This window comes from Rhinatrema bivittatum, chromosome 18 (genome assembly GCF_901001135.1).
Source record: "Rhinatrema bivittatum chromosome 18, aRhiBiv1.1, whole genome shotgun sequence".
In the NCBI taxonomy this organism is placed as follows: Eukaryota; Metazoa; Chordata; class Amphibia; order Gymnophiona; family Rhinatrematidae; genus Rhinatrema; species Rhinatrema bivittatum.
The window spans coordinates 8247739-8260141 of NC_042632.1; the positions used below are offsets into that span (position 1 = coordinate 8247739).

A 12403-nucleotide genomic window follows, 5' to 3' on the forward strand; every position below is an offset into this window, starting at 1 on the left:
ACACAGTAGTGGTATAGTATAGTTGAGGTGTCACTCAGTTTCAATTTCTACAGCCTAGAGGCTATTTCTTTGTCCTGCAGCCCCAGGATCTGCCTCCTTGTATTCTTCACCTCTTCTGCCTCCAGTCAGAATGTCAAGGGAGAAGCCATGGTGCAAATGGGAGTGGTCATAATGTATGGCTTCAAGGAAAAGTACATAATCCTTCCCTGCTTTTGGCCATATTCCAGGTGGTAATGCCTTTGGTTTTTCGTGCATTGGATTCTGTGAACTTTGTTCATAGCTCACCACCGTGCTCGGGGCTTGACGGAGTGCTCCCACTGGAGGTATAGTCCTTTTGTGCGTCAGTACAATTTTTTCCACTCCATCTAACCTGGGATGTCAGGCTGTTTTCTTGTCATTCAGCAGGTGTGGTCTGTTACAGATTCTGTTGCCTTTTTTTCTGCTTCTTCAAAGCAAGTACTTGGGTTTTATGCCTGTTGTCCTATTGACCAAACTGCGGTCATAGCTCTACGAAGGCAATCTGCTCTTCAGATGCTAGTGAACTGTAGTTTTCTTTTTGGAGGGCTCTCTAGACTCAGATTGTCTATTCGGCTATCATGCGACAATGAAAAGGACAGGGTCTTTTTCAAAGAGCTCTTTCTCTTGGTTAGTGATTTGTGCCCTTTCCTGTACCCAGGACCTAGGTCTAATAGAGCATGTCAGGGTTTGCTGTACAGCAGCTCTGACTGTGTTAGTTTTTGTGTGGCAAATTAGGCTTCTCACCACAAGTTCGCAGCACACCCCTGCCTTCAGCGACTATTGCTGCGCAAGGGATTTTTTATCTGTCAGTCTATCATACAGTCTCTTTGAGGTGTAGAACCCAACTCCTTTCCCTCCTAGAGCATATTGTGGGTTCAGCCGCCTCAACAAAAAAAAAAAATATGCTTAATGGAGGAAAGGAGAAAAGGTGGTGCCTTCAGCACTATGGAGTTTTCCCCCTTTTTCTTGTTTTTGGGCAGCCTGTAACTTGGTAATCGTCCATGTGTGAGGACTGCCATCCTGTTTATCTTTGGAAAAAGCAGAGTTGCTTACCTATAACAGGAATTCTCAGAAAACAGCAGGATGTCAGTCCTCACGATTCCCTCCCGCCTCCCCTGGGAATTGGTTTCTCCATGTACAGTGCTGCAGTCTATTATATTGTCTAAAATGGACTACTGTAATGCTCTACTCCTTGGCATCCCCACATCACACATCAAACCATTACAGCTATTACAAAACGCCGCCGCTCGTATTCTGACTAATGCAAAAAAAGAGACCATATTACCCCCACCCTTATCGAATTACACTGGCTCCCAATACGCTCAAGAATTCTTTATAAAGTACTCTCCCTCATCCACAAAAGTATGTTAAACTCCAACCTCAATTGGATCAACCCCCCCTCCTCCCACATACCTCTAACAGACCCACTCGACCTGCCCTTCAAGGAACCCTACGTACCCAACCTATCAAATCTTTCAAACTCTCCTCCATCATAACATAGAAACATAGAAACATAGAAATGACGGCAGAAGAAGACCAAACGGCCCATCCAGTCTGCCCAGCAAGCTTCACACACTTTTTTCTCTCATACTTATCTGTTTCTCTTAGCTCTTGGTTCTATTTCCCTTCCACCCCCACCATTAATGTAGAAAGCAGTGATGGAGCTGCATCCAAGTGAAATATCTAGCTTGATAAGTTAGGGGTAGTAGGGGTAGTAACCGCCGCAATAAGCAAGCTACACCCATGCTTATTTGTTTTACTCAGACTATGTTGTACAGCCCTTATTGGTTGTTTTTCTTCTCCCCTGCCGTTGAAGCAGGGAGCTATGCTGGATATGCTTGAAGTATCAGTATATTCTTCTCCCATGCTGTTGAAGCAGAGAGCCATGCTGGATATGCATCGAAAGTGAAGTATCAGGCACATTTGGTTTGGGGTAGTAACCGCCGTAACAAGCCAGCTACTCCCCGCTTTGTGAGTGTGAACCCTTTTTTCTTCTCCCCTGCCGTTGAAGCAGAGAGCTCTGGTGGATGTGTGTAGTATCAGTTTTTTTCTTCTCCCCTGCCGTTGAAGCAGAGAACTATGCTGTATATGCATAGAAATTGAAGTAACAGGCTTATTTGGTTTGGGGTAGTAACCGCCGTAACAAGCCAGCTACTCCCCCCTTTGTGAGTGCAGATCCTTTATTCCACATTTCCTCTTGCTGTTGAAGCTAGAATGATGTTGGAGTCACAGTAAGCATGTGTACGTTTATTGAATAAGGGTATTGTCTCCAGGCAGTAGCCATCATTCTGGCGAGTCACCCACTCTTCATTGGCAGCCTCTTGACTTTATGGATCCACAGTGTTTATCCCACGCCCCTTTGAAGTCCTTCACAGTTCTGGTCTTCACCACATCCTCCGGAAGGGCATTCCAGGCATCCACCACCCTCTCCGTGAAGAAATACTTCCTAACATTGGTTCTGAATCTTCCTCCCTGGAGCTTCAAATCGTGACCCCTGGTTCTGCTGATTTTTTTCCTACGGAAAAGGTTTGTCGTTGTCTTTGGATCATTAAAACCTTTCAAGTATCTGAAAGTCTGTATCATATCGCCTCTGCTCCTCCTTTCCTCCAGGGTGTACATATTTAGATTCTTCAATCTCTCCTCGTACGTCATCCGATGAAGATCCTCCACCTTCCTGGTCGCCCTTCTCTGTACCGCTTCCATCTTGTCTTTGTCTTTTTGTAGATACGGTCTCCAGAACTGAACACAGTACTCCAGGTGAGGCCTCACCAAGGACCTGTACAAGGGAATAATCACTTCCCTTTTCTTACTCGATATTCCTCTCTCTATGCAGCCCAGCATTCTTCTGGCTTTTGCTATAGCCTTGTCACATTGTTTCGCAGACTTCATATCATTAGACACTATCACCCCAAGGTCCCTCTCCTGCTCCGTGCACATCAGCCTTTCCCCCCCCATCGAATACAGTTCATTCTGGTTTCCACTCCCCATATGCATGACTTTGCACTTCTTGGCATTGAATCTCAGCTGCCATATCTTCGACCACTCTTCCAGTTTCCTTAGATCCCGTCTCATTCTCTCCACTCCTTCCGGCGTGTCCACTCTGTTGCAGATCTTAGTGTCATCCGCGAAAAGACAAACCTTGCCTTCTATCCAGTCCGCAATGTCGCTCACAAAGATATTGAACAGGACCGGTCCCAACACCGATCCTTGCGGTACACCACTTAAAACCGCTCTCTCTTCAGAGAAGGTTCCATTTACCATCACACATTGTCTTCTGTCCGTCAACCAATTTGCAATCCAGGTCACCACCTCGGCACTCACTCCCAAGCTTCTCGTTTTATTCACCAGTCTCCTGTGCGGAACCGTGTCAAAAGCTTGCTGAAATCCAAGTATATGATATAGAGCGCTCTTCCTCGATCCAATTCCTTGGTTACCCAGTCAAAAAAGTCAGATTTGTCTGACAGGATCTTCCTCTGGTGAATCCATGCTGCCTCTGGTCCATCAATTCTCCGGACTGTAGATGGTTCACTATTCTCTCTTTCAGCAGTGACTCCATTACTTTTCCCACCACCGAAGTGAGGCTGACCGGTCTGTAGTTGCCAGCCTCCTCCCTGTTCCCACTCTTGTGAAGCGGGACCACCACCGCTCTTCTCCAATCACTCGGCACCACTCCTGTTTCTAGGGATCTATTAAACAGGTCACACAGCGGAGCTGCCAGAACATCTCTGAGCTCCCTCAATATCCTTGGATGAATCCCATCAGGCCCCATGGCTTTGTCCACTTTCAGGTTCTTTAGCTCTTCCCACACATTCTACTGTAAAAGGATTTTCATCTATTCCACTTCCCACCAGTTTTTTGTTGTGTAGAGATGGTCCTTCTCCAGGGTCTTCTTTAGTGAACACAGAGCTGAAGTATTCGTTTAATATTTCTGCCATTTCTTCGTCTCCCTCCACACATTGATCATTACCACCTTTCAATTTCACTATACCACTTTGGATCTTTCTCTTTTCGCTGATGTATCTGAAAAATGTTTTGTCACCATTTTTTATCTCCTTGGCAATCCTCTATTCCGCTTGACTTTTTGCCAACTTGATTAATTTCTTTGTCTCCCTCAGTTGATACAAATATTCTTCTTTGTGTTCCTCCCTTTGGGATCTTTTATATGTCTTGAATGCTGTTCTTTTAGCTTTAATTTTGTCAGCCACCTCCTTTGAGAACCAGATAGGTTTCAATTTTCTTTTGCTTTTCTTTACATTTCTAACGTATAGAGCAGTTGCCTTGGTGATTGCTCCTTTTAGATTGGTCCACTGCTGATCCACATCTCTCTCGTTCTCCCATCCTTTTAGTTCTTCCTCCAGGTACTTCCCCATTTCCTCAAAGTCTGTGTTTTTGAACTGTAAAACTCGGGTCTTTGTGGTTCTTTTCCCTATTCTTTTAGTGATATTAAACCATACCGTTTGATGATCACTGCTGCTGAGGTGGGCACCCACCTGGACATCTGAGACATTATCTGCATTAGTGAGTACTAAGTCGAGTATAGCTCCTTCTCTGGTGGGTTCCAACACCATTTGTTTGAACAAAGATACTTGCATGGCATCCACTATCGCTCTGCTATTTTTAGTTTCTGCAGATGGGATTTTCCAGTCTACATCTGGCATATTAAAGTCACCCACGATCACCACTTCTCCCTTCTTACCTATCTTATGGATGTCTTCAACCAGGTCTCTGTCCAGCTCTTCCTTTTGGTTTGGAGGCCTGTAAACCACTCCAATATAAATGGACGCTCCGTCATCTTTTTTTAGGTTGAGCCATAGAGCTTCTTCCTTACCCCAACTTCCTTGTAGCTCAGATGCTTGGATGTTGTTTCTGACATAAAGAGCCACACCTCCCCCTTTTCTATCCTCTCTGTCCTTCCTTAACAAGTTATAGCCAGGTATTGTTGTATCCCAATCATGAGATTCTGTGAACCATGTCTCTGTGATAGCAACAATGTCCAATTCTGCCTCAGCCATTAGGGCCTGCAGATCTGGGATTTTATTTCCCAAACTATGAGCATTTGTGGTCATAGCCTTCCAGGTACTCTCTTTAAGGTTATTGCTTTTCCTGGACTCCTTATAAGATATTAGTTGAGATTTGCTATTCACTTCACTCTCTCTTTTTGTAGTTGTGTCACTGTTGACAGAGGTATTCATCTGAATTAGATTTTTCTTTTGGTTATGGATCTTGAAATACTGCATGCATTGTGTTTTTTCTCTCATTTCTGGTAACACTTCAATGTTTTTCTCAAGAACTTCTTCAGTTTTTAATATAGAGATGGCTTGTTGTTCTTTTTGCATTTGGTACATTGTGTGTCTCCTCATCACAGGTCTAATTCTACCTGAGCCCACTGTATTCCTGGATTTTAAAGAACTTAATGACCTGTTTGAGTGGGGGGGGTGTACCTCTTGGCTGCCCATCTGTCAAGAATGGGTGACTGTGGGTCCTACCTGAGCCTAATGAATCTCCTTTTCTTGACTCCTGGTTTTTTTGTGATATTCTGAGTGTTCTGAGTAATGCAATGTGGGTGTATTACTTTTAATTGAAGCTAATTGATCTTTAATCTCAGTCAGCTCCTTTTTCAAGGAAGAGAGTTGTGCACAAATTGGGCAAGCTCTAAGTGTCCAGATGCTTTCCCTCAGAATAAAGGCTCCACAGCAGTTACATTGGATAGTCCTCATCATGGGAATTTGTGAATTGTATTTTCTTGACTTTTACCAATGCACTAATTTATCTCGCCGCCAATGGTACGTTAGGCAGTCTTTATTAGAAAACAAGCCCCAGGGGTGGGTGGGAGTCGAACAGTTAAGCCTGGGACAAGCTGGGTTAAGCAGGGCACTTCTGGACGGCTCCTTGCTTTTTGGTCAATTGTTTTAAAAAACAGTCTTTATGCCCCAATTTTTGTTTGCACAACTTATTTATGCCAGCTAATTTCAAAACAGAGAGACTTAAACAGTTTACAAGCTGGAGAGCGATTTGGTATGGGGGGGTGGGGTTTTTTTTTTTTTCTTTTTTCAATTTATGCAGCAGACATCAAAATTAACTTACTAGAAAATATCTTACTATCAAGAACTGAAACACACACTATAATTAAAATTAAAACACAGACAGGAATTAAGAACAGAAGCTTTCTACACGACTTCTAAGCAACAGCAGAAATACTTAGCTCAATGCAATATACACTGCCTCCAAGAGAACACACTCTAACGTGTGCCCAGGACCACAATGGCTCTCCTGCTCAAGGTCTGAGACACACCCAATTCAGTTAGATTACGTCACTTCTGGACAGCTCCTTGCTTTTTGGTCAATTGTTTTAAAAAACAGTCTTTATGCCCCAATTTTTGTTTGCACAACTTATTTATGCCAGCTAATTTCAAAACAGAGAGACTTAAACAGTTTACAAGCTGGAGAGCGATTTGGTATGGGGGGGGTGGGGTTTTTTTTTTTTTTTTCTTTTTTCAATTTATGCAGCAGACCCCACTGTATGGAACTCCTTGCCCCACGACATACACATGGAAACTTTCATGCCCAAATTCAAGAAAAAATTGAAAACCTGGCTTTTCCAGCAAGCCTACCCTTTGACACCACCCAATTCATTAAACCCCTCTCTAATTGATTCAACAAACTATGATTAAGTATGTGCTACGACTAAGAATGCCTTTTGACCACCGATGTATGCCCTGTGCTTTTATGACTACTGATGCCATGTATATATGTATATAGTTTTATGTATGTTTATATTTACAGTTTTCAATATTTATTGATCTATTAATTTGCATCCCCTAACCCCCCTGTTATTCTGTACTATTATTTCGGTTTTATGTAAGGGCGCTGCCCAAACGTTTTTGTTCTTTGTGAACCGATACGATGTGCGAACGGATATCGGTATATAAGAGACCTTAAATAAATAATAAATAAATAAATAAATAAATGTATTAGCTATATCATGGTCTAAGGAGGCTCTGCGTGATGACTGGTAAGGATGTGAGTCTTTTATGCTGTGGCGTAGTTCACGCAGCCTTGTAAGTGAACCTATACGGCCATTGCCAACAGCTTACAAAAGTGCCCTGAAGCAGGACAGGCTGGAGCTTCGTCTATACAATCTGCCTCCCCTGCAGGTTGACCCCATGGGTTCTGAGGGGCTGGCAGGACTTAGGTGGGTCCCAAGGGCGGTTTAGAGAGCAAGAGTCCAAGGGCACACAAGGGTTGGGACAGGCAGCAGGCTGAAAAACTGGGACAGGCCAGGGATCGGGGCAGGTGGCAAACAAGATAGTCAGATGCAATGCAGGTCCAAAGCAAGAGATCAGGTCCAGGTGGCAAACAAGATAGTCAGATGCAATGCAGGTCCAAAGCAAGAGATCAGGTCCAGGTGGCAAACAAGATAGTCAGATGCAATGCAGGTCCAAAGCAAGAGATCAGGTCCAGGTGGTAGGCAATCATGGTCAGGTCCAAAGCAAGAGGTCATGCCCAGGCAGCAGGCAATCATGGTCAGGTCCAAAGCAAGAGATCAGTATCAGGAAGTCAGGCAAAGGATAGACGAAGACACACAAGAGACACTGGATGAAGCTGGCTGAGCAGGATAAAGCTGGACGAGACAGGCTGGGCAACGCAAGGCTGGACAAGATAGGCTGGATAAGGCAAGGCAGGCTGGGTAAAGCTGGAGGACAGAAAAGCAGGAACAAAGAACCAGGACCACATGAATAATCGGGAATGCAGGAGTAATATGCATTGCTCTAGGCAGGAGACCCAGGTCTGAGACAAGGAGGCAGTGCTGCGGGGTCTGCTTAAATAGCCCAATCGGGCTAATGTCATCAGGAGGCACTGCTCTTTCTGTTGTGGGACCTAGATTATGCATGCACGACTCTTCTTCTGCGATAGGAGGGCAGTGGTTACGGTGAGTGCGGTGGCTTGTGGGGCAGGGAGATGGCGACAGCTGCACATGCGCAATGGAACATATTGAAAGCTCTAGAATCTTTAACATCAAAGTTCTACGCTGGGCTCCGTCAGATGACATCACCCATGTGTGAGGACTGACATTCTACTGTCCTCAGAGAACATATCTGCTACAGGTAAGCAACTCTGCTATTTTGTAATACCTCAAACCTATCATATGTTTTAATCTAATCCTATGTAATCCACTTAGAAGTGACTAACCAGCTATGAAAAGTAGAAAAGAACTCCAAAACTAAATTAAATGTTGGGGGGAGATGGAATACCAATTTACAGGCATGCCATTGAGTGACCCAATAATTAATAGCAGCTTTTTCTGGTAATCACAGCCTCTTTATACAAAACATTCTTGATATGCAGTTTCTTTGCCAAGCATGTACAAATATCTTGTGCATTATTTCTTATTTTGATGAGAGCAGCAGTGAGTTGTTTGTTTGATGTACATACCATCTTCTTCCTAGGGAATTGAACAAGGAAAAAAACATTCAGTTTTTTAGACATAAGCAACTTAAAAAGGATATTTTTTATGAAACAATTCATTCGGCACAGTAGTCATATTGAGAGTGGCAGTGCTTAGCCCTAAGACTGTGCACTCCCTGCATAAATATATGCACCAGCTCAAGAGTCCATAGGTCATATGTACTAAGCAATTATCCCACAGACATGAAAAGAGAGAAATTCCCATTACATCCAACCCCAGCTATGCAGGGATGTTCTCAGCTGCCTAAAATATCTTCAGCCTCTGTTTAACTATTTCTACTGCAAGTGAATCAATAGGCACCTGCTCCTAGAAGACTATTTTTCAGTCCTGCCATCATTATTGATCTTCTTTTGAATTTCAATTGTGTATATAAATATCATCTGATTTAACTTATTAATCCATCATGAATAATGTCTGTAATAAAGTATGACAGTATTTTCATAGAATTCATACTTCCTGGAGAGCTCCCCATTACTACATAAGGGCCCCATGCTCCCTGCTGGACTCTCCAGTACTTCAGCCATATGTGGGTTCCCTAGCTTCCTGCTGGATTCCCTATTATCCCCACCATAAGTAAGGTTCCCCCACTCCCTGCAGGAGTCCCTAGTTCTACAGCCATATGTTTATTTATTTTCAGCTAGATAACCTGCAATTTCCTCTAGTCAAAGGAATTCTAAAGCACATCTATCATCATAGGTACATTAGATAATTATAAAAAAAAACCCCACATTTTTCCAAACCATAGAAACATAGAAATGACGGCAGAAGACCAAACGGCCCATCCAGTCTGCCCAGCAAGCTACGCACTTTATCCATTTTTTTCCCCTTTTTCTCTCTCCCACCTGTTACTATTGGCTTCCAGTACCCTCCAGCCCTAATTCCCTTCCACCCCACCATCAATGTAGAGAGCAGCGCCGTATCTGCATCCAAGTGAACATCCAGCTCAATTAGGGGTAGCAACCGCCGTAACAAGCAGGCCACACCCCTGCCCCATACTCTTACCCACCCCTGGTTTTTTTGTTTGTTTGGTTTTTTTTGTTTTTTTTTTTTTTGGAGATGGCAGCCCTCCATGTAATAATTCTCTGAACCCTACCCATTAACTGTCCACCCCTAAAACTCCACATTCAGTAAAAAAAAAAATTCCTTATAAAGCATCTTAAAAGGCTGCGTTAAAAAGCCATGCCTTAATAAGCTCCTAAATCTTAAATAATTACTCTTGCCCCAAACTTCTGATAGCACATTTCAAAGACTAAGTGCTACAAAACTAAAAGCAGAGCTCCAGGGCCTTTGCAAGGGTATTAGGCGCCTTAAGCAAGCCTTCTGCCTTCCGCCTGCCCCCCCGTGCCCCCTCCGGTCTCGGCCCCGGCTTCTACCACATTCGTGCCCGCCGAGTTTATGCTTTGGGCCGCAAACAGGATGAGCACTGCTTGCGGCCTGCCAAATCTCTACTCCTCTGCTACAAGCTGGATAGACTCCACTTGCGGCCCCACATGACTGCTCTTCGGTGCCCCATAAAGGTCAGCATCTGAGGCGACTGCCTAGTTCATCTAATAGGACGAGTCAGCCCTGCAGAGCTCCATGTAATAAACAGCCGAGCAGTCTCAATAGACTGATCAACAACTGCATCTCTGAAGCTGAACACAAAAGTACCTTTCTCATCGACTCCAGAGCTCACCATAACCCAACTCAGGCCTGAGCTGCTCCTTGAGCAGCCAGCCAGGTACTGGGTGTTTGCCCCCATCTACATCTCCCAGCTGTCTCAAATGACACTCCAACCCCCTTGGACTTACATCAGCTGGTGAAGAGGTGCACACCATAGCAACTCAAGTCAGGAGATGTTTCCCCTCTCTTTTTTTCTTATGACTCCAATGCATCTACTCTTCCTGATAACTAATCCTCTGCAACTTATTCCCTGCTGAAAACCTCCACTAACATCATCTACTGTCCCCATTCTCTACCTCACCTGTCATTGTCTTCTGTCCTGCCCACTGTCTTGAGCTTAACAGTTTTTTCCTCTTTTCCAACCATTTTCACTCTGACAGTATCTTATCATTGTCTTCACCTCCATATTTCTTGTCTATATTCTCCTGCTCCTCCTCCTACTCTCAGCTGGGAATATCATTCCCAATTCTGGCCTTCCAAGGCAATTTTCACTCCATCTGTGCATATCAAACCATTACCCCTCCAATCTTATCCCTATTCCCTTCCTCCCTCCTTCTCTTCCTTTCTCATGCTCCTTGTGCAATGCCTACTCTATTTCCAACAAGCTTGCCTACATTCATGACTTAGTTATTTCTCATTCTTTTCATCTTCTTGCTTTTCCCTAAGGATTATGCCTCAGTTGCTGCTCTTAGTCATAGAGGTTATCTTTTCTCCCATATACCTTGCACAGTAGGCCATAGTGGTGGTTTTGGACTGCTCTTCTCTCTCTTCTGTAGGTTTTAACTCCTTCCCCTTAATCCTACTCTCTTCCTTCCTTTGAGGCCTACTCATAAAAACATAAGAACATAAGATATGCCATACTGGGTCAGTCAATCAAGCCCAGTATCCAGTCTCCAACAGTGGCCAATTCAAGTCACCAGTACCTGGCAAGTACCCAAACATTAAATAGATCCCATGCTACTAATGCCAGCAACAAGCAGTGGCTATTCCCTATTGATTAATATCAGTTTATAGACTCCAGGAACTTATCCAAACTTTTATTAAACCCAGCTACACCAGTTGGCTTAACATCCTCTGACAACAAATTCCAGAACTTAATTGTATGTGGAATGAAAAATAATTTTCTCTGATTTGTCTTAAATGTGCTACTTGCTAACTTCATGGATTACCTTCTAGTCCTTGTATTATCCAAAAGAGTAAATAACCATTTCACATTTACCCATTCAAATCCTTTCATGATTTTGTAGACCTCTATCTTTCCCGTTGATAGCAGGGCTCAATTATTCATGCTGACATGGGAACTGTCCATCAGGGCCCAGGAGGCGGAGCTTTGTAGTAGATACAGAGCTTTGCTCTGTGCGACTGCGCATGCCTTCCCGCACAGAAAAACAGTCTCTCCTCATTCTGCTTTTTCCGCACGCGGGAGCGCACGTGGAGCTAGAGTTCGCCTCAGCAACTCTTGGAAACAGAAGAAAAATGTCTAAAAAACAGGAGCCAAGGCCCTCGAGATTCAAGCCCTGCACTTGTGGCAAGATTATGTACATAACCGATGGACATGATCGGTACTACAGGTGTCTGGGACCCGGATCACCAACAGGCCGCATGCAAGCACTGCAGCAGGATGTCGCTGCGGGCTCGCCGGCAGAGGGCCCAAAAGCTGCAATCACTACAGAGCAAGGAATCGGGTGGTGCTTAGCCTTCGGAGGCCCACTCATCACCTGGCCCGGATCACCATCGGATGGCTCCGGTAAGGAGAGCAGCGTCTGTGGAACCTTCCACCTGGAGGCCTGGAAGCCGGCCATCGTGCCCGGAGTCCAAGCCGGGATTGGCGTGACTCACCGTGGAAAGGCTGAGGAGCGAAGTTAGTCACGACACATGGCGGAGGTGATGCGCACCGGCTGGTGCTGAAGAGTGTTGGCCGCGCATCGGAAGCGTCAACATCGCTGGCGCTCGAGGCGAGAGAAACGAGTCGCAGGGCACCGGAGGTGCTGGAATCGGCACACAAGTCGAAGCATGCGCTGAAGACTGACGCAAAAAAGGGGCGACCGCCCCAAACGACGCCGGAAGCACGGATGTTGGCGCACTCAGAGCCGATATTGACGCAAGGAGCGTCGAAAGGCCCGAGATCGAAGCCTGCGGCGCAGGTGTCGGCACCGAAGCCAAGAAGCTCGAAGCATGCGACGCATAAGCAGAAGTTTTCGGGCGGAGACCATCTGACGCGCCCTTCACAGACGGCGCAGAACATCGGGACAAGGT

General features: G+C 44.9%; 1 protein-coding gene across 2 annotated transcripts in view; it reads right to left on the reverse strand.

The window, feature by feature from the left end:
• LCP2 (lymphocyte cytosolic protein 2) overlaps positions 1-12403 on the reverse strand; it is a 326171-nt gene that overhangs the window by 55648 nt on the left and 258120 nt on the right. For both annotated transcript variants that reach the window (XM_029583581.1, XM_029583580.1), the window contains exon 15: positions 8452-8461. In XM_029583581.1, coding sequence (XP_029439441.1) covers positions 8452-8461 — 10 coding nt within the window. The remainder of the gene's footprint in view (positions 1-8451; positions 8462-12403) is intronic.